At 33.4% G+C, this 23,394-nt stretch overlaps 3 protein-coding genes across 4 annotated transcripts in view; 1 reads left to right on the top strand and 2 right to left on the bottom strand.

Annotated features, from left to right (window-relative positions):
- LOC130450202 (TLD domain-containing protein 2) overlaps nt 1–15,158 on the bottom strand; it is a 235,304-nt gene extending 220,146 nt beyond the window's left edge. The window contains exon 1 of the mRNA XM_056788460.1: nt 14,797–15,158. Within this exon, the coding sequence (XP_056644438.1) occupies nt 14,797–14,798 (2 nt within the window). The 5' untranslated portion in view covers nt 14,799–15,158. The remainder of the gene's footprint in view (nt 1–14,796) is intronic.
- A 2,488-nt stretch (nt 15,159–17,646) lies between these two features.
- On the bottom strand, nt 17,647–21,540 carry LOC130450200 (pre-mRNA 3'-end-processing factor FIP1). Of its 2 annotated transcripts, none has more exons than XM_056788448.1 (7): nt 21,170–21,540; nt 20,639–21,114; nt 20,373–20,488; nt 19,198–19,265; nt 18,942–19,104; nt 17,983–18,208; nt 17,647–17,908 (listed from the first exon to the last, which is right to left on the bottom strand). In XM_056788448.1, the coding sequence occupies exons 1-7, from the start codon at nt 21,323–21,325 to the stop codon at nt 17,791–17,793; spliced, it is 1,323 nt and encodes a 440-aa protein (XP_056644426.1). In that variant the 5' UTR covers nt 21,326–21,540; the 3' UTR covers nt 17,647–17,790. The 2 variants fall into 2 exon arrangements, with proteins under 2 accessions (XP_056644426.1, XP_056644427.1); XM_056788449.1 differs by having other exon boundaries at nt 20,385–20,488; nt 21,170–21,516.
- A 48-nt stretch (nt 21,541–21,588) lies between these two features.
- LOC130450201 (40S ribosomal protein S8) lies at nt 21,589–23,209 on the top strand. Its single transcript, XM_056788450.1, has 4 exons — nt 21,589–21,686; nt 22,026–22,408; nt 22,578–22,707; nt 23,042–23,209. The coding sequence occupies exons 1-4, from the start codon at nt 21,683–21,685 to the stop codon at nt 23,149–23,151; spliced, it is 627 nt and encodes a 208-aa protein (XP_056644428.1). The 5' UTR covers nt 21,589–21,682; the 3' UTR covers nt 23,152–23,209.
- The last annotated feature ends 185 nt before the right edge of the window (nt 23,210–23,394 follow it).

Here is a 23,394-nt window from a genome sequence, read left to right as displayed (position 1 = left end):
AATCAAGGAAACCAATCGCAGAACACTAATCAATCTACACCACGACAGTGCGAGTTCTCGCACGTCAGTTCAGACAAAAACTGTTTTGAACAGTTAAAACATCGAATTGATAGATCTTCCGCCGTACAGGTACCGCAGATTTTTTTCTACGCCTGAAGAAGCAGTTGATTCGTTCAAATCACATTTTTAGAAGCTACCCCAATCGGAATGGAAAATATGCTTCGACATTTGGATCCAACTATAAACAGAAATAGGATGCAATTGAAAAGATGAACAATTCTAGCGACTCAGTTTTTTCTGCTATTGTTTGGATGGGAAACTCAAAAGCTCTTAATACATTTATCACCGAAATCTTATATTTTAGCGTCCACCGTGAAAAATTGATCTAAACTCCTCTGTACGAACCAACTAGGTACAACTACAACAAAACCTTCGAAAATATTATGTCATTTCACATTTCCTACGAACAATAACTGTCTAGACTTTCATCCATGATTTATTATACTTTCCAAATAGTGGAAAGTGTTACGTGAAAACAACTAGGAAAAAACTTTCGGAGATAGAATTGATTAGAACGACCTAGTTTGGGCTCCGGCTCGGCACACCTTCAAGGTCATCGCGGTCTATCGATCGATAAGCGCATTTTAAAAATTGATACCCCTCCGAATCTGTGTCATTCCAATTTCGCGGAAAAGCTGTAGTTCAAATAAACCCTCGGAGAATTGTCGAGCGTATATACTTTGGTTCTTTCGTTTATTAATATTACATTCAAATTACAGATGGTATATTCTCACGATAATAGAAATATTTAAACGCAAAAGTTTTACCAATAATATGATTAGATAATAGCATATTGTATAAAACAATTGAAAATGAAAGATTCGACACGAGTCCGGAGAATTAATCCACGAACCGTAGGCGAATGGCGTAAGAAAACGATTGTGAAATCGAATTTTCAACAGATGTTGTACACAATATTTTTCCGACAACCACAGAAAAACTCGGTAGTTCATAGTTCGTAGGTGTGGGCGACCGTGAAGCTGTTGAGCACATAGGTCTCCAGATAGGCCCGTCGTGCCCCACTTGACGTCACCAAAGTCCGATGTCCTTTGAGAACCCGATCAGGCGCTTTGGCTTGAACACTTTGATATCGTTAGACAGGTTGTAGGGTTTGTCTAGGTTTTTAAAGCGAACCCGTATAAGTGCAGGGCATTCACAGATAACGTGGTCTACAATTTCGTCCTCTTCCATGCACCAACGGCACTCCGGATCATCCGAGATGCCCATGATTTGAAGATGACGTCTTAGATGGCAGTGTCTCCATAGGTCTCCAGATAGGCCCATCGTGCCCCTCTTGACGTCACCAAAGTCCGATGTCCTTTGAGAACGCGATCAGGCGCTTTGGCTTGAACACTTTGATATCGTTAGACAGGTTGTAGGGTTTGATCAGGTGTTTAAAGCGAACCCGTATAAGTGCAGGACACTCACAGATAACGTGGTCTACAATTTCGTCCTCTTCCATGCACCAACGGCACTCCGGATCATCCGAGATGCCCATGATTTGAAGATGACGTCTTAGATGGCAGTGTCTCCATAGGTCTCCAGATAGGCCCGTCGTGCCCCACTTGACGTCACCAAAGTCCGATGTCCTTTGAGAACGCGATCAGGCGCTTTGGCTTGAACACTTTGATATCGTTAGACAGGTTGTAGGGTTTGATCAGGTGTTTAAAGCGAACCCGTATAAGTGCAGGGCATTCACAGATAACGTGGTCTACAATTTCGTCCTCTTCCATGCACCAACGGCACTCCGGATCATCCGAGATGCCCATGATTTGAAGATGACGTCTTAGATGGCAGTGTCTCCATAGGTCTCCAGATAGGCTCGTCGTGCCCCACTTGACGTCACCAAAGTCCGATGTCCTTTGAGAACCCGATCAGGCGCTTTGGCTTGAACACTTTGATATCGTTAGACAGGTTGTAGGGTTTGATCAGGTGTTTAAAGCGAACCCGTATAAGTGCAGGACACTCACAGATAACGTGGTCTACAATTTCGTCCTCTTCCATGCACCAACGGCACTCCGGATCATCCGAGATGCCCATGATTTAAAGGTGACGTCTTAGATGGCAGTGTCCGGTTACTAGTCTCATTTCGCGCTTAAAAACTCAGTATTTATTTTTTTTTATTAGAGTTACTACACTTGGTACTTGATACAGAATTTTGAATTTTATGCGTATCAGACTGACAAGTCTTTTCTGGTGCGGCAAGTGTAGATTCAAAAAATGGCGACGGTTGGTTTGAAGAAGATACACGAGAGGATCTTACGGCTTCTACAATATGTTTAGTGATTTCTATCTTCTTACTGCCTTGAGTCTATGCACTTTGAATCCATTCTTTTAAATTATAACTGGCATAGCAGTCACTTCGTTTTAGTTTGGATTGTTAATGTCAGTAACATTAGTTGTGTCAACATCTTTTTCATCCAAACATACAGCATCATCGTCATCATCGACACAAAGAAATTTTCTGGCACGTCTAGCAGCAATTCTTTGAGGACGAAACTTCGCGATAGGTAAAAATCTTTGTGTTTATTAATCGTTTTGTATGATGCAAAATATAGTTTACGGTAAAGATTGTTTCGTCAGTTAAGAATCACAAAATAGTGGTTGAGAAAACGATAAATTGGTATTTTATAGTTACCACAGATATAGTTGTATATGTTTTTGAGGTTTTCGCATTTTAACATTTAGATTTAGGATCACTCCCACCCCTTTGTCACACAATGTCACACTTCGACTAACCCCTCCGACCCCCTTAACGTGTGTCATCATTTATGGATGGCCCCTGAGGAAACAGTCAGAGAAGAAATAAAAAAGATTGCTGAATATCACGAAGAACGATTACATAACCACATAAACAACGTTCCGCAGGCTCAAACGCACCAAGCCTTTTGAACATGTGTGACAAGTGACAGTTATAACCCAGTTCAATAGTTAGCGTCTAGTTCTTAAATGAATCTTTATTAGGTTAATCGTAAGATTATTTGTTAATAAAAAAATTCCTTGAAATCATTGTTTGATCAAATTGGAACTATATGTTGATGCATCGTTAAAAAATCATAATTCATGCCATATCATTACAGCAACTAAAGTTGCAAACTGAAAAGCCAAAACGGATTCAAACTTGCCTCAATGAGGTAATTTTCTATCACACCTCGTATTTCATCTTTTAGCCAAATTAGTTTTACGCAGTTGCTTGTATAAAATTCTTACACTGTTGTTACACAATGTGAAAACAGGAAATATAAATCAACCTACTCAAAGAAAGAAAAAATATAAAAAAAATCATCATTTGAATACAATTAATAAAAACGAAGGTCAGGATTATAATAAAATACAAAACGCAGTGTAGAATACAAGAAACAGATTATAATTTATATTAACGATTCATTAGATTTGAGATAGAAAACGATTTTTTTTATTGGTAATTACTTTTAGATAAAAAAATCAGTATTTCGAAACGCTTTCAGTGTTTCATTTTCCAAAAATCAGAACCAAATGTTTTCTTATAATATTTTCGATTCGGAATAGGATTCCTTTATCAAAATTGAGCGACATCTAACCGTTAAATAGTAAACGAGGAAGAAAATTGAAGCAATAAGAAGGGCGTTCGATTAGTTCTTAGCCCAACACTTAGCTTTAAAAATCTATCACAACATTCCACTCGATTTTTCTGTCTATTCGCAGTGCGCTGAGAATTCAAGACACACAACTTGCACTAATTAAATTGTGTGAAGCTTGTTGAGATTTTGACGCGTGCATAAAGATTCTTGAGAACGCAGTCTATTTACTATATGATGCCAAAAACTACGTACAATCGAAACAAAACGTAAAAACGTCTTCCCTTAAATATACAAATATAAATCCGCTCTCTGCTTCACGAAACCATAGCAATACGGCAGAATCCTTTGTTATTTTTCTTTTTTTTTCAGTATTTTCTGCCCCTTTAAGGAAGAATAGAATTATCGTGTAAATTTAATCGGCGCTAGTCATTGGCACTCAAAAACAATCATCATCATACGATACATAAGTTAAGTGACTTTAAGGATATTTTTCATTTCTGTCGGGCAGTTAAGTGTTTCCTTGAGGATGGTTTTCATATCAATCTGTTGGCATGCGGTGGGGTATCAATGAGGATGTGGCTAACGTAACGTAACGTAACAACTTTTGCAGACAGAACGACTTTCTGACGAAATCCAATAGCCAAGTTTTAGAATGGTCTTCTTATTGTCACAGCTTCTTTCCTGGGTGGATGTTACATAAAGCCGTAGTACTCTTGTTCCATATATCGCGCGAAGATTCCCGAATGAGGTTTTTGAACTAAGTCTTCAGATCATTGGCAAGCTGAACTGGGATGTCAGGAAGATTTTTTGCGTCTTTTTTGGCATGGCTATCTGCAGATTCGTTTCCAGCGATTCCAGTGTGCGATGGAAGCCAGATGAGTGATACTGTTATACCAAGAGTAATGAGAGTTTGGTAGATGTCGTGGATGTTTTGGACTATTGGATGATCTGTGAATATGGTTTTAGTACTTACCGTATCAGTCAATTTCTCAATAAACATTAAATATTATTCCTAACTTCTTCAGAGTCAACGTCCATAGAGTTACACTAGGAGACAACATTAACAAAACAACGATTAATTAATAGCCATTTAATTTCATCCAAATCAACCGATTTGATAACAAGTATTATGTATAGGTGATCACTATCTTTAATACCTATGACATAAATGATCTTTGAATTGTAAAGATAATTCTGAACTGATACCCTTGACACAAATTATAGATCATATCATTTTAATTGCGTTTATTGTTTTGATGTATCATATGATTAGTTCTATTTATAATTTGGAGTACTCTTACAACTCTTTTCGCTATACGAAAAGTTATTATTGTGGGACTGTAGCAATCAAACATCTAATTGCCTTTTTAATATGTATTCCAAATATTTATCATCAGGAACGGAAATTAGGGACGAAATCTAACGTGGTATATATCTTTACATGAAGATATTAAGGAATTTTAAAACAAACGTTAATTGACAATAAAAGGCCATCCATAAATTACGTCACACGAATTTTAGGACGTTCTTGTCATAGATTGTCACATTTTTATAATCCCCCTGTCCTCATAGAATGTTACACATTTTTAAATTGATGCATGATGCATCACATAACCAAAAACACAAACGACTAATTAAAAACGATAAACGACTAATTTAATTACTATTGACGTTACAAAACTTAATCCCCCTTTACTCCCCCCAACTCTTAGTCACACATTCACCCTCTCCATTAACGTGTGACGTAATAATACATCACTCAATAAGTCGTATGACTGACACACAGATGGCGCTGCCATTGTCAAATCCATGTGACGTTTATGAAGTACCAACTATCATAAGACTATGTGTAAAATCTTATGACATTTGGATTAGTCAGTGACAGCGATTTGGTTGTACAAGCTCAGCAATGGCTTCAAAAGTGTTATCCGGACTCTGCTCTACAGACACTGATGATGGTGAACGTTCTGGTCGTCCAGAAAACATAAAAAGAGTCCACAATTTGGTTAAATCTAATCGTAAAGGCCGTGAAGATATTAGATGGCAATGTGTTTACAATTATGCCCATGAGAAAGCTTCTTTCAAAGTGGGTGTCGCATTTACTCACAGTAGATCAAAAACAACAACGTATTGATGATTCAAAGCAGTATTTGGTTATGTTTACACGTAATAAATCAGATTTTTTGCGTCGATATGTGACAATAGATGGAACATGGATCCATCGCTTCAATCCGGAATCAAAACGATCATCATCTAAGTGAACTGCACGTCCAAAGCATCCGACAACAGTCAGCAGAAAGGTTATGGCTGCAGTATTTTGGGATGTACGTGAAATATTGTTCATCGACTAACTCCTAAAAAGGAGAGACAATCAATAACGAATACTACAAAGAGATGTCGGATCGTTTGAATGCAAAAATCAAGGAAAAGCGGCATCATATGTCGAAGAAGAAACCACTGTTGCACCAAGACAATACACCGATTCACAAGTCGATGGCTAAATTGAATGAATTACACTTCGAATTGCTTTCTCATCCACCTTATAGTCCAGATCTGGCTCCCAGTGACTACTGGCTATTCTCCGATCTCACAAAAATGCTCGCCGGTAAAAAATTCAGTTCAAATGTAGAAACTGAGGCCTATTTTGAGGCAAAAGACAAATCCTTCTACAAGCACGACATCGAGAAGTTAGAGTAGATTGTATTGCTCTTGGAGGACTTATTCAGTGATTACTTTCGTTGCTATTCAATAGTTTTTTGAAATTGATATCCATCCAATTGAAAGTTATGTTAGTTTAGGTTGTTACGAATGATATTGAATTTTGATAAGTCATGTTGTTACGAATATCGTTGAAGTTTCATACAATTTGTTTTTTCAAAATATAAAAAATACACTAAGGTTATTTCAAACAGTTTCAATTATCATTTTGAGCAATATACGTTGTCCCTAAAATCGGGCGTAGTTTGTAGTTGTTTCCAATTGTCGAAACTTTGGCAGATTCATAATCCATAGAAAGACCTTCATAGAAAACGTGTACGGTCAACGAGCATCTGTCAGGATATGATTTGCTTTCACTTGTGTGAGGTTATCCGATTGGTGAATGTCCTCTTAGATTAACCAATGTATTTTTTATCACAATTTATACAAGGATTTTCACAAACTATATTAGTCAATTAATTAGTTGATGCTTTTACTTGTTTATTGGAGAGGAAATATTAACTCTATTAACGTAAAATATTTTACGTAAATTTAACATTTTATTGTCCTACTGTGTATGGTTTTTCTGTCGGTTAATAATTCACAAAGTAAGCAGGAAATATTAATATTTTAGTTATATGCAACAACAATATGGTGTGCATTTGTTTACTAGTCATCCAATTATGATAATTTAATTTACATCAAACTGCTGACGGAATAATATCATCAAATTTTTTTATCTGAAATGCGACAAATACGATCCTACCAACTTATCTAAATCTCTTGAAACTAAACCCACACATTATAAATCGATCTCACTAATTCTTCTCGAAATAAACTTATTTATTTGTTTAGAATTCTCATCAATATTTACCAAGATTAAAAACAGAATAACAAAATCAAATTACAGCTTCTGTTTATACTTTCAACAGATTATTCCCTTTACGCACAACAAACAATTTATCAGAAAATATTTGTGTCCAACAATATCCAATTTAGAACTCATTGAAATAATCACGATCGGATATTTACAGAAGCCGAAACGTCTTAGCTCGCTGCTCTTTCTCTAATTGATTACCCAGGAGGCTATTAGATAAAATAAACTGGAGAGAATTTCTCCTAAATGTTCATTTAATCTACTTTTTAACTATTATAAATCAATTCAAATGAATACGAAATTTCGCATTTATTTTTGGATTTGCAATTTAACAAATCTTAAGATAAATATAATTGTTTCATGCTATAATTTTATTACATATTCCACCCCCAAGAAGGTTATCTCAGGTTGTTCTAGCTTTGTTTTACCTTATTTCACAACGGCATAGAATCGAGAAAAAAACTTTCCGGAAAAACAGTAAAAAGAAAATATTTTTCAGCTGGGACTCTTAAGTTGTCGTGATTCTGGCGTTTTTTCAGTGTTGTTCTAGGTATGTTCTATATTTTTCGAAAATTATTCGCAAATTATTTTTCACAAATTTCGCGAGAAACAATTTCTGAGCTAGCACCGCATTTTCCAGCTATCGCGACATCAACTTTGTTCTCATTTGTTTTAGAATATAGCTTTCGAAGAAATTTGAGAAAAATATATTTTTTCAAACGCCATGCTTTGAAATAATATAGAATAAATCTGGAACAAACCTAGAACAACCCCAAACAACTACGATATATCTAAAATCGTATGTTTTGGCAATTTTCTCTAGAAGTTTCGTTCTTAACCATATGCTGTTCTGGAACAAAGTAGAACAAATCCTAAGAACAACAACTAAAATCTAGAAAAAGCTAGAAAATTCAGAACAATTCATGTAATAGCAATTTTTCGATTGATTGAGGTGGTACTGAGATATTAGTTGAATAATTACAAGTTTCTCAAAAATTTCTTTTCGAAAGCAATATTCTAGAATTGAAGAGAACAATCTTGAAACAATAATGATCTTAATCTCGATAGCTCGAAAATGCTGTACTAGCTCAGAAATAATTTCACTCGAAATTTGTGCAAAAATAATTTTTTTCCGAAAACAGTCGCCAAACTCGCACTGTGTGTGTGCAGTCCCAGCTCAAAAATTTTCTCTAAAAGTAGAACTAACCTAAAACAACTTGGTAAAGCCTTAATTTTTTTTACTCCAAAATAAGCTGCTTCCATGGCATATCTAAACCGGATCTTTTATGTGGTTTTACCTCCCATTGGTCTATCTACAATCAGTGGAGATTCATGGAAAAAAATTGTATCAAAAAAAACATTTTTGTAAAATTTCCATTGATTTTATCGACGTATGTACTGAAACGATGGATTGTTGGATCGGTTGGCACACTTTACTACCTTCCTTTAATTATATTTCCTTAGAGAATTCGCAATATTTCAATTTTCAAAAATGTCCTCAACAACTTGAACAGATCTAACGCTTCCACTAGCTTAATAATGTCGAGAAATATGGACTAAACTGAAGCATGCTTCGGGACTGACTAAAAGTTGCATCTAATACAACAAATCCAACAAATTGAAACATCCTATTCGGCTTGTTAAGTTTTTTATTTTGATTATTCCTTTGTTCACTTATTGTGGCACAGTTGTCACTTCTGTTTCATTTATTCTATGATTCCAGTTTTTAAAGACATTAATTTATTATCGACCTCCCACCCTCTTCGAAGAAATCAATAAGACTCCAGTGTCGTTGCTAAATCGTCCTCTAGCTACCTACACTCTAAAAGTGTTTATATCAAACTAAATTTAGTAAAATTTGTGGTGATGTTATTCTTTATATTCGCTGTTAAGTTTTTTTTTATATTTTTTCAACGTTGCTTTATAATAAGCAAATTTTGTATAATAGTTTTCATATAAATTCGTATTTTCTACTTACTTGGGGATCAGAAAGAACAAACTAGAACAGATTTATGTTTGGTTATATTTAAAAAAATATATTAATTCAGTTTTTTTTAGCACAAGCTCCTTTTTAGTCAAATCTGTTTTACCTACTCGTTTATTCTTTAGTAATTTTCAACTGTGTTTCCGTTCGCTTCTTTATTTTTTTGTTTCAACTGGCAGCTGTAGAATTGCGGAAAAACACATGTCTCAGGAGTAAAATGAAAACACAGATGGAAATTATTAAAGAAGGAACGAGTAGGTAGAACAGATTTAAATAAAAAGGAGCTCAATATTTTTTTAAAATATAACCGAACAGGAATCTGTAGTAGAAAATACGAATTTACATGAAAGCTAGTATACAAAATTTGATTAAAACAAAAAAAGAAATCGATAGGGATAACTGGAATTTAATATACAAAATGTTTGAAGAAAAACGTAACAAACCGAATGGCATATACCACGGTTATCGAAAGTATCGCTTTATATCGTTTATCATCAAAAATAAAATGAAACTGAAGTAAAAATATAGTAAGTCCAGCCCTGTCTATCTATTACAAAATAAAAGGCCTGTTTACGGAAAAAGGAAAACGGAATCTCCTCAAAAGAAACCCTTTCGTACTTATCTCTTCAAATAAATGATTCACATAATCAACTTGCAATTCTCAAAATTACATCGAAAATTTAACACCCAATTAAAGTTTCCCCGGGGTAGAGATTAGTAACAGTCGTCGGATTACTAGAGATGGTCATATGAAAAGAATCTTGGATGGATATAGAGGTGGAAATATATACGATAACGGTTAATACAAAGAAGCTGAGTCTCTGAAGACGATAACTTGGTTGTCCCACTGTGTACAGTGTAATAATTGTGAGTGTTGGTGTAGTGGTAGCAGTATGAATATCATCAAAGGTTATCCTGGTTAATTGCTGCATAAGAACCCGAGCTTTCTTACACTTTCTTACTATCCGTTTTGGTAAATATTTTGATGGTTTTTGAATATTCAAAATTCAGACAGTAGGAACAAAATGCATATTCTTAATCTAGATACCAACTAAAATTTCGGTGACGCGATATTAAATGCATTTGATGCTGATCCCACAACTAGCATACGCCAGATGTCACTACAGTTTAACGTATAAACGTCAACTATTCGTGGGATTCTCCAGGAGCAACTTCTTTGTCCCTTTCACATCCAGGAAGTGCATGCCTTGGAAGTAGAGGAATATCCAGCAAAACTGGCCTACGCACATTGGTTTCTAAATGAACGAGTTGATAATACATTTGTTGTAAAACTATCGTTTACTGATAAAGCTGGTTTCACACGAGACGGTTTTAGTAATTCCCATAATTTACATTTATGGGCGGATGAAAATCCACACGATACAATTCAAACAAAGAAACAACATCGATTTTGTATTGATTTGTGGGCAGGAAAAGTGAGTAATAATTTAGTAGATCCATATTTTTTTGATAATAACCTAATTGGTCAGTGATAATTTCTCCAAAATGCACGATCGAGCCCCTTCCCACTTACTAAATGATGTAAAAAATAACGTTTTTCCTAATAGGTGGATTGTTCGAGGAGGTCCAATTGCATGGCCACCACGTTTCCCTGAGTTAAGTACAATTGATTCATTTTTGAATCTTGAAAAGGTCATGCAAGTTCAAAGAAATATCTTCCGTAGACTCCGAAAGTGTGTAGAAGTACAAGGTGCCCACTTCGAACATTTATTATAGTTTTTTTGTCACAGCATTATTTTGACGTCACCTACTCACTCTGTATACTCTCATTGCATCGATGAGTCATTTTATAATTAAGAGGACGTTGCGAAATCTACTTTTGCGCATTTTTAAGCATAAAACTTTCAATAATCGTATGTACATAAATGTTGCACAATAAAAAATTGTGTTAACAAAAATAATTTTTCATATTGTTGGCCATGAAAACGTTTCTAACAAACTCAGCAAAATATATAGTAATACAAAGAATCGGGATGTTTTTCTCTGACCAATCGCTAAAAAAAAAATAAACCGAGAGGAATATAAACAAATACGGTTTGGTATAAATAGTCCAACAAATTAATTTCTCCGACTTTTTTTTCATATGTTTTTCTGGATAAATATATTGGACTTGGGGTTCTAGGTCGCTTGTGATACAAAATTAGTTTCAAAGTATAGGTGAAAAAATTGACGTTTCGATGTACGAGGATAGTTCAACAAAGAAAACACAAAAATTTTCGGAAAAAATATATTTATTTTTCAACGTAACCTCTTTTCAGCTCCATACACTTTTCTCAGCGATGTTCAATAAATTCCAGATCCTTTTTATAATAGAAATCGTCAAACTCCTTAAAAAAGCCATTAACTTCCAGAATCTTTAACCACTGAAACACTTTTAAAGTCTGGAATAGACAATAATCCGAAAGGGTTAAATCAGGCGAATATGGTGCATCAGGTAGCAACTAAAACTTTAATTTATTAATCTTGGTCATTGGGAAAAAGCCGATGTGTAAGTGGGTGCATTGTCTTGATGAAACAATACTTTCTTCTCAGCCACTGGCGGCCGTTTTTGCATAATAATCGCCGTAGATAATATTTTTTCAAGATGGTCATCGCATCCCAAAAAACCAACGCAATAACTTGCCTATAGACGGAACGTTCTTTGCTTTTGGCTTTATTTATGTGAAACATTGGCAAACATTCGATGGAAACATCTTTACGACGCTAATTTTGTTCCACTGGGAGCAAACGCGGTTTCCATCTTGCGCACAGCTTTCTTATGTCCAAATTTTTAGTTAATATGCGATGCCTACTATGTTTGCACTTCCAATCGACGATTATCCAGATTTTCTTCAACATTTCTGGAGTCGTCACCTCATTTGATCGACCACTGCGATGCTGGTCTTCGCAGATCGTACGGCCTCACTCAAACTCTTCAACCCAATATTTTACAGTTGATAATCAAAGAACAGTCTCACTCAGAGTAGAATCTAGTTCAGCTTTCATATTTTTCAAGCAACTACCTTCATCTTCAGGTCAGGCAAGGTATTTCTGGGACCATCCTCGTACAAATTGAAATTGCATTACGATGTAATAAAAGAATGCAACGTAAAAAAAATAATATCCGGGTTTTATTAGTATCAGCAGAATATTAAATTGCTGATGAAACGTTGATGCAATTCAATGTTTTTTTAGAAAAACAATAACAATTATAATTGGGTCAATTTAAAATTAACTCAAACAAAGTTATATTGTACTCAATCGAGATCCAAATCATGAAAGCTTCTATATAAATATAAGGTTCGTTCCTTGGTACCTTGACGATTCTGCGCTTGCTTCATGACAATGCTCCAGTCCACACTGCTTCGCTTTCCAAGGCTACTGTACACGAATGTGGCTTCACAGAGATTAAACACCCACCAAATAGCACTGATCTGGTCCCGTTCGAACGTTTTTTATTCAAAAAGCTGGAGGCTGAGTTAAGGAGTGAAATATTTCACAGCAACGATTAAATTAAACGTGTACAAACATTTTGTTTAATCTAAAATCTAAAACCCACCAACCATGAGGATTTTTTTCCTCTCGGAAAAGTTGGGGTATATTTTCGCGGCTGGCCTTGCTATTCTTGGTTTAAATTAGAGTTTAATCTATAATTTAAGCTTGATATTAATCTCCAGTTTTACCCTAAGTTGTAAAATTGCTCCTAAATGAAAACTATTCAAAAATAACACGACGATCTTACGAATTTGAAATTTTCCTTCCTCAGCAGCCTTAAGACAAATTTGGTACACACTCAACTCATTTGCAAATCAACTTTTAAAATACTTTGTACGGTCATAGTTTTTTTTTTCGCCCTTGAAGTTGTCAAGAATTGTTATAAACTACGTTAGGTAATAAACTTTTGATGGACATATCTCTCTCTATATATATATGAATAGTTGATGTCTTCACTCTCAGTTTTCACCTTTCAAAACTTCTTTTTCGCGAATTAAAGTATACATAAAATATAACAAGGATCAATCGATCCAAAAACGTGGCAAACGGTGGCAGCTTCGTCGAGATACAGGGAAAATTAGGAAAGTAATCTGGGTACATAATAGTAGACGAGGGTTATCTGAAATGTTTCCAACTTAATAACGAAACAAAACATTATTTTATATATAATTAGTGACGATGTTCTAACCTTTTTACCACTTAATTAGGTTATTAATTAGTAGCGCCGACTGTTATGTTGCATTGAAAAATAGCATTGGTAGTGACTCAATGGGGTCTAGATAATAAATCGCGTCATTAATTAGTTCTAAATGTGTTTATAAGGCCTAAATATCAACGAAAAATATACAGACAGACAAAAATATTTCTCCTTTTCGATAATGTTGATTCTACTGTGGATATTCGACGGAAATAGTCGAAATACAGATTCCTCGTACTTCAATTAAAGTCTAATTGAATTTTTTTATATATTTCTAAAAATTAATTAAAAGAAATCCCGAAAGTTCTTCAAATTAATGACTGACCACTAAATATTTTATAGCCATTAATCAATTATTTATTTAACGATGATCTCATCTGTATCACGCGCAAATTCATGTATTAAATATTGTGTTACTTGTTATTTCAATAATTGTAAAAAAGTACATAACCCAAACATACAAATTGTAATGCGAGCTTGGGAGTAAACATGACGATTGGAAAACATTTGATTTTAAATTCGTTTAAAATCAGGCGTCGAGTGATTTAAACAAAATTTTACTTATTTTCATCACTATTCAAGTACTTTAAACGGGTTTTGGATAAATCCTTACTACTTAACTCAGATCTAAACGTGCTAAGGTATACATCGCAAAATTTTCTAAAATTCTTCGCAAACATTCATTTACGATGGTTAATTTTCGCTAGGACACCTTGTATAGTGATCTAAACAAGACATGGTTTGTTAGACAGTTAAAAAAACTGAGTGCGTTATCAAACTATAGAGGAAATTGAAACGGATTTGTACCCAATGTGTATCATATACGTGTATCAGTCTTCTACTTATCACGAGTTGGAATTGGAACTTTACTTAATGTTTATACAGATATACAAATAAAATTAACCTCGATTTACTAAAATTAATTCGTTGGAAATTAATAATAACTAAATTTCATAAACTAGTGGTCGTACTATGAACGTACTATGAATTTAAGTAACCCAACATCGTTCAAAATAGTAGTTTCGAAGGAAAATCAATGAATACACCATTAATTTAAACATATTATTCCTGACTACGTTGGACATTTCTACAGCAAACAGATTACAGAGAATTTCTAAGGGTTTAGTGATTAATGTCGCAATGAAGGTTACTAATATCCTCTTAGGGCATCCGCCCTCCCCTATCGGCCTTGACCTTACCAGCTGTGCATACAACTTTATATTTAAAATTTAATCCAAATTTAATAATATTAAATTATTTCACGAATATTATTCAGTTGTCATGAAAATCGTAAACAAATTATCCTATATGTATTAATTAAAAAGTAATCTACGCATTCTTGAGATAATTCGAGTGATCGTTTTATGTAAATATTATTATTTTTGCTGCAGAAATGCAAAAAAATGAGTATTGCAAAATTACTTACATTGCAAATGTTTCTATTAATTCTTCTGAGAAAAACGAATCACTTCCATTACCCGATAAAGCACAATATACCGAAAAATAAACTGAATGCAATAGACACAACACGGAAGTTTAAAATAACAAATAACCAACAAAAACATGCATTGTTAGTAAATGCCGACTACTAAAAAGCAGGTTAGGTTTTTATGACAACTCGTTTTACATTATAGTTCTTGCACAAAATCGTATGAAAAAACTCGAAAATCGTTTTATGTTTAGATTTTATCTGACAATCACAGTTTCCGAGCTAAAAAATAATCAATATATTATAAGAATTCTCGAGCTTTCGCGGACGTATACAACTTCTGTTAGGTTTTGACAGTGACAGTAGACTTCCAGTTCCATCTCCTTATTATGAGCTTGCGCAAAGGCTTCATCGATTAATTTTTAGGTAGCCTTGATGTCCATGAAACCAATACGGGGTGTTTTTGAGCATTTACTACAATAAATTATTATACTGCTTTAGTCAACTTCACTGTAGCCCGTTTTTAAAAAACTTGAACTTCACCAAACAGATATTACTTAAAAAGTTGCTTTATTGTGAATAATGATATAAAACACTAGCCGTACTAAAATTATACGGTCTGAAAATAATTAGTTAGGTACCCACGAAATAAATAGCTAATAAACAATGTAAATTTAACCATTAAAATTTCCTTTCAATAAAAAAAGTGGTTTTATAATTTCTTTAAATCTTAACATTATTGTGAATGCTGAGTTTGCTTCTTTTTTAGTGTGATTTATTTTTAAAAGACATTATTTATTGTTTCAACAAAACTTGTTATTTTTTGTGTTGATATCCCTAAACCAATTTCAACAACTGCGCAGTTATTTAAACCAGTATAATATATAGTTTTCTTTTCATTATTTCTTAAAGCTTTCTTAAAAAGAGTGGGTTTTAATGATGTTCTGATACGAGCTAGCTTGTTCTTAGGTAGCTACGGAAAAATAACTGATCAGAACAAATAACATTTTCCTTCGCTGATTTTTCATTTTCATTCTTCTAACGAAAAAATAAATGTTCGGTTGATTGAACGAAAGTTTCATCCGCAAATTCCGATGAAGGATAGATGAAAACGTGTATACCAGCTGTATACGATAAATAATAGTTCAAAAACTTTCCACGTTAGTGTTGTCAAAAGGTATTGTATGAATGTAGCAATTGTAAATGAATCGAAAGTATAAAGCCTTTTATGTAACATCATGATTTCGACGGACACGTTTCATTTACATATATTTTTCTCCTTCTCTCTACCATCCATACCGTAATGTAGATTAAATACTGTGACAAGTTATTCTTCTTTACCCTGTAACTTGGCCTTTTCATTTAAGATTACACAGTTACCAAATATGTCTCTGGAACTGTACTAAAGAGCATATTTCAGGGCCGCGAATTAATTATAAGACCGAAGCATTACAAAAAGAGGGTATCGTGGGTGTTGCAGGTTTTCTGGGATGGGAATAATACCGCGGAAACTCGGCGACCCATTTTTCAACCCCATTAATTGTTTTCTATACCTCACGCGGTTGTCCTCGCACACACACATCATAAGTTAAACCATACTAAAAGAAACCAGTTAAAATCATCACAATTCCAGCCCTGCAGAGGGAAATTTTTTCCTTTATTAGTGCCATTTACAAAATTATCCAAATCATGTATAAAAATGTCCCTATTTCTCTAAAAACCGATTCAACGACTTGCTTTGTACATAATAATGTAAAATATATAATATAATAGCATTTTGCGCAGAGGCTAATATGGCGCCACCTTTATTTAACGTATTTCGATCGATATTTTTCCTATAGGGGGTAGAGGTAAGGAGTACCATCTCATATGGGAGTCTAGCTTAAAACTGTCCGCTTGTAGACGGTAAATTATAATTCAAAATTTGACCAGAATTGACCTTGACCTTGACATTATGAAACGTCACATTTTTCATAACCTCCATATATCAGTCATGAAAAGTAGTTATTTAGAAACTTAAAAACTACGTAACTATTCAAGTTTCTAAAAATAATTTAATTAATTATTGTAAAAACTGACGATTATTTCATTATTTAAACTGCCAATTAACTCATTATTCTAATTCAATAGTATTTTAAGATTTATAAACATTGAAAACAACAATATAAATAATATATATAAATTCTTTTCTTCGGCTACAATGTTGGATTTCCATCATCCGCGTTGCTTTATTTTCCGAATGTCTAACAGGAGAGACTCTGATGAGCGTCTCTACACACTACTGCTGTAGTCTACAAAGTCGACGTCATTAATGTTTTTAAATTTTCAAAATAGGCAAGTTGATGTTCTTTATATTTTTCAATTCGCACTATTTTTCAAATTTTTGGTAGGTCAGGCTTTTCTGCTTCTTGATTTTTCAGGTATTAAACTACCCACTGCACCATTTGCAGACTCTCTTACTTCAAATGAAATGTCTAATTCGCTATCTGAAGACCTTCCCAGTAATTACTTCTGACTTGTTTTGAAAAATCGTCGTTTGCTTCCATAGTAACAATACTTCCTAACACCATTTGATTCCACATTAATATTTTCATTGTAATTCAATAAATATTATAAAATCGAATTAGATAAACGTTGTACACTTATCGAACAACATCGCCCTTTTCATAACTAGTTACTTTTCTTCGTTCATGTCACATATTTGTAGCATTCATTGATTATCTTATATTTTTTTCACCCGTTTTGCTCGAAAATCAAATAATCTCTGGCTCCCTCAATATACCCTTCAAAATATTTCGTTGAGGATTTGTCCGATAGGTTTCAAGGTTTTCAATAAAACTCGTTTAATTATCAACGAAAAGAATACATTTCAGTATACTTTATTATCTTTTATAAATCATGGAAATTGAAAAAATACAATTAAAAATGGTTTACAAACACAATTCATATGTTCCTAATTATAATTGAAATAACTTAACCTCTAGGTATATCTTATTCACTATCGTCATGTCTCTTAGACTTCTTCTTCCTATGTGACCTATGACTAGGACTCCTTGATCGAGATCTATGCCTTCTAGACCTACTCCTTGATCTGTCTCTTCTATGGGATCTAAAAAAGTATACAAAATTTTGAATCAACAAATTGACATTATAGACATAAAACTATTTTTACAAAATAGATACCTTTCGCGTTCTCTATCTCTTTCCCTATCTTTAGATTTTTCTGATCGAGTTCTAGATTCTCTTTCACGATCTCTTTCTTTATGAGGACTACCATCACGTCTGCTACTTGGAGATCTAACGCCCATACCAGGTGGTGGACCCATATGCATCGGAGGAGGTCCCATAGGAGGAGGGCCTGTTAAAGTTTTTAATTCTGTGGGTGCCCAACCAGGAGGTGGCTCGTTACCTGAAAATATACCTGAGATTGGTTTCAAATACTTTAGATGAGGCAATCATTTTAACACTTAACTGTAATTTGGAAAAATTGTTCTTAAAAGAAATTGGAAGAGGATTAAATGTGAGCTTATATTTTGTTTTGATATTTGTACAACAAGTTGCAAATATAAAAATATTGGAAATAAATGATTTATCAAAATGATTACATTGGTGGTTCCAAATGCCGCTGAAACTATAAGACTAACAAATATAAACAAAGAACAACTAAGGATATACGAGAGAATAATTAGGAAATTTTGTGGTTCAGTGAAAGTTGGACATGATCCATATAGAGACTTATGAACCATGAAATTAAAAGTATGTTAGAAAATGAGGATATAGTAAATAAAATTACAACAAAAAGAATACACCATTACAGACACAATAAAAGTATTGAAAAACGGCAGGATACAAGGAACATTACAGAATAGAGAAAGATCAAATTGTGCAAGATATGCAAAATCTGGGAGTACATGAGTGGAACAAACAGATGCAGGATAAGAAGAAATGGAATAAAATAGATAGGGATAAAATATGGGCTGACCACCTACAAAAATATAAGGTCAAAAGAGCTCAATTTGAATGGCTACAATTCTCAATAGAATGTATAGCCTTGTATATATGCTATGTATAGATGCTATCAAAATTCAGTATGTTAGTTAAATTAAATGAAAACCACCACATTAGAATAAATATAGAATTACCCCATTGTGAATCTTGCGTTGGTTCATAACCACCATAGAATGGTTCCGGTTCAGGGTTGAACCCATATTCTGGTTGAAATGTTTCGAAATTTCCGGGTGGAGGAACAGTCATATCAGGAAAACCCGGTTTTCTACTATATTCTCTTCTGTCGGCAGTCATTACCTAAAATTTTAACCCAAAAGGTGTTTACAAAGCGTGTGTATTAGAAGAAAATATTCAAACAAGAAATTGCTAAAAAAGTGAAAATAATCTCACCTGAATTGTATTAACTTTGGGTAGTTGATCACCTTTATTCATAGGTTGTTGCATCCTTTGATTGTTTCCTGAAATATGTAAATGTTCCTATATAGATCACAACGTAACGCTTACCTAATTGATTATAATTAGCACCAAGATATGGAAGAATTTTTAGTAATTAATAATACAGAAAGCAACTAACTATACAATAATATCATTTATAAATGAAACAACAGGTGCCTTGTTGACTTTTTGGTTTTGACCAAAGTCCACCTATGCCATTTTGGAATTCTGAAACTTGAGCATGGTATAATCAAAATTAGTATTCAATAAAATTTGAATAGAAGCGTCAAACTGTTTCATCACTAGATATATGGATAAATACTCTTAATTGCGATGAAAATGGAGGTTAGCCTCATGTTATAGAAAAAAATTGAGTTGAATTATCACTAAGATCGACTTCTCATATGTTGCCATTACTTTCCCAATATGAAGGAACATCTGAGGAACTGTTATAAATTATAAAAGACAGAACCAATCATATTCCTCTGAAAGACCACAAAAATAAGCCAGAGATTGATAATTTGTTTCGCCATACAAAAAAGTCGACTCTAGTTCAGTGGCATGATAATATTGAGGACATGGCTACTAATATATTAATCCTTAGAAGAACACTTGGAGAAACCAGAGTGGCTCATATGAGAAGGGAAAAGGAAAATAAACAATGTCATTGCTTTTCAGAGATGAAGAAATGGCTAAGGAAGTATAAGAAGATTCCAAAGCAATGCAAATTATCAATAAGTGAAGTGTTTAGAAGAAACACGATTGAAATTTGAGGAACGATAAAGCAATGGATTCAATAGAATCAAATTTGATTTTAAAATTAGGGCTACTGATATAATGACTTAATACTTTTTTTCAACTTTTTACTTCTTACACTTTTAACTATGTTTTTCGAGATGATTTATCTTGATTTTAAGTCTCTTTTGATAGAAAATCAGTTTTGACTTTTCCCTGTCATTTACAACTGATTTTCTATCAAAATATACCAAAAATTAAGATAGATCATCATGAAAAACTTATTTAAAGTTCTAAGTAAAAAGTTGTAGAATAGTATTTAAATGAATACTTGTATGGTCTTTATTACACAATAGCAGGAATGTGGACTAGAGCTGTTAATATTTCATACATACCTAAGAAATTACCTGTATATTTACTATTATCGTTCATAATAGGGACTGGTCCTCTCGGCATTGCTCCCATCATATTCATAGACATTATACCAACTCCCGATTCATTCACTCTCATTCTATACAAAAACATTTGATTATTCTTACTACTAATATATCACAAATTGATAATTTTTTCTTTATTCTAAATACCGAAAAACTAGAATTGTGGAAATGTGTTTATAAAATGAAAAATTTGTAAAAACCTATATAAATTCAACAATTTCTACCTTTTCTGCCTTTCACAATAAGCTCTCCATGTATCCTCATTGAACCCATAATTAAAATAATCAGTAATATCTGCACCAGGTTTTTTCCAAGGTTTATCTTCTAAACTATCCAAGTTAAATTCTGAACTTAGTACCCCATTTATGGTACCAATCTGCTCAAACTCTTCTACTGTAAATTTTCCAGGCTGCTGTTGTGGTTGTTGAATTTGTTTAGTTTTGTCACTTACAGAAGTAAGTAAGCCACCTCTTTTAATATTTAAAGGTGTATACGAAGGTGCTGTTGTTTTAATATCCCCTATAACTACGTTAACGTCATCGTCACTATCATCATCTTCGAGATCTTTTTCGCTATCCTCTCCGTTTTGTTGTACTTCGCCGTCTTCCATACCATCCTGGCTCGGCTCTTCAATTTCTTTCTCTTCCGGTTCATTAGTGTCCACTTCTTCATCTGCTACCGGAGCTTCTTCTGTTTGAGGCTAAAATAAAACATAGGTTATGTTTGAGACAAACTTAGAAACACCAAAAATATACTTCTTGTTGTTCAGACTCTTTTTGTTGTTCCTCTTGTACTCCATTTTCCTCAGTTTCAACAGGTTCAGAGATTGGTGGGTCTTTAGAAGCTTCTTCAATATTTAAATCTGGTGTTTCACCGTATAACCATTGATCATCTTCTAATTCATCCGCCATTTTTAATATAATATTTGACGTTGACTAATATTTACATTTTTCACAATGTGACAATCGTTTTTAAAATTACCCACTGATGAAACTAAAAAAAATTAATTTTGTATTTTCACAATTTTTTACTATTATAATAAAGTAATCTCATATTTGTGACAAAAACTCGAAATATTTTAAGAAATCAATATTCTCCAGACAAAACATTTTAAATATCTAGGGGAAAATCTTTTATTTCAACTTGGAGATTGGCTATACTGGTGAAGATCGGTAAAGTAGAATTACCGGAAACCCTTATTTGACGTTACTTGATTTGACGTACTCTGTTGATAACTTCCTTCTAGTCCTTTAGTTTATTCGTTTAGAATGGGTAAGTTCAGTGAAACAATTTTTATTTGAATCTAGTGCATCGTAGTGAGTTCTATATTTATTTTTATAAATTATAGTAATTACATTATCCCTGAAAAAGTTTTCTTAAATAGTTTTCATGTTTTTGTCTTTTTTGATTAAGAAAAGTGTTGTCCCAAAACATAACCAAATTTTTTGAAGTTCTTATAAACATATTTTCATGATGATATCTATATTATATTTTATCCGATGTGTTGTGCTGACGACTCAAACCATCCCACAGCGATCTGAATTATATGTTTTTTATAATTTTCGAACGTTTTCGGAGAATTTTATTTACTCTATACTAGGAATTTTTTAGGTATCAGCCGAGATCATTGGCATAAACGGAGAGCTACCGGAGGTAAAAGAAAGCCCCTCCGTAAGAAGAGGAAGTTTGAATTAGGACGTCCAGCTGCTAACACAAAGTTAGGACCTCGCAGAATCCACTATGTCCGTACGCGAGGGGGTAATTTGAAATACCGTGCCCTAAGATTAGATACCGGTAATTTTGCATGGGGTAGTGAAGGTACTGCTCGTAAAACTCGTATTATAGATGTTGTTTACAATGCCAGTAATAATGAACTGGTACGTACCAAAACTTTGGTAAAAAATGCAATTGTGGTTGTTGATGCCACTCCATTCAGACAGTGGTATGAAAATCACTATATTCTACCTTTAGGGCGAAAGAAGGGAGCAAAGTTGGTAAGTAATAATAATTATTCAGTTTTATTTTATAAATAAATGATGTTATTCAATGCGTGTCATATGATAAAAATGATTGGAAATTAGGCCATTTTCAACTGATTTTTGAATTTTTATGATAACTTGAAATGATTCCTCATTGTTTTTAACTCACATGTTTTATTTTTAGACTGCCGAAGAAGAAGGTATTTTCAATAAAAAACGTAGTAAAAAAGTACAGAAAAAATATGAAATTAGGCAAAAGACAGCAAAGGTGGAACCTGCTCTTGAAGAACAGTTCCAAACTGGTAGATTGTTAGGTAAGTAGATTTTTATATTTCTAGATTTTAAAATTTCATTCCACCTAGTAAATTATCCAATATAAAATTTATACCTTAATAACAATTAGCTTTTTGTTGAATTTATTTTTTGTAACAGATTTGAAATAGAAACATAACATCCTATATTGATATATTTTCAAGATTTTTAATGATGATAAAACATAAGCGAGTTCACATTTCAAAGTTTTATTTGTTTTGAATAAACCTTGTGCGACAATGATCTGCTTGTCATAGTTACTCTGATCCCTAAAATCGTTAAACTGTGAATTATATATATTTTTTCAAATGATTTAAATGATTTTTTTTTATTCAGCTTGCTTAGCATCAAGACCCGGTCAATGTGGAAGAGCAGATGGTTACATATTGGAAGGAAAAGAACTTGAATTCTACATCCGTAAAATTAAGTCTAAGAAAGCTAAATAAATGTTTTTATAGGTGAGACAATAAAACTTAACAAACACGTATCAAGTTTTTTTACTCTTTCCTTTAATTACATTAAAATGTTTTTGGAGAAATAACCATTTTCTAGGAAGATATTCAACTTTAGCAGAAGTAGAGAAATGAGTTGGACAATAAAAACATTATATAGAAGCTATTTATTACATTAACCCTTCAAAAGGAGCATCTGTCTGTCAGATGGAAGTTGTTTGTAGATTTGGTACTAGA

Source organism: Diorhabda sublineata, chromosome 11 (assembly GCF_026230105.1).
Source record: "Diorhabda sublineata isolate icDioSubl1.1 chromosome 11, icDioSubl1.1, whole genome shotgun sequence".
NCBI lineage: Eukaryota > Metazoa > Arthropoda > Insecta > Coleoptera > Chrysomelidae > Diorhabda > Diorhabda sublineata.
Note: the sequence above shows the minus strand (reverse complement) of the source record. Positions and strands in the feature narration are given on the sequence as shown.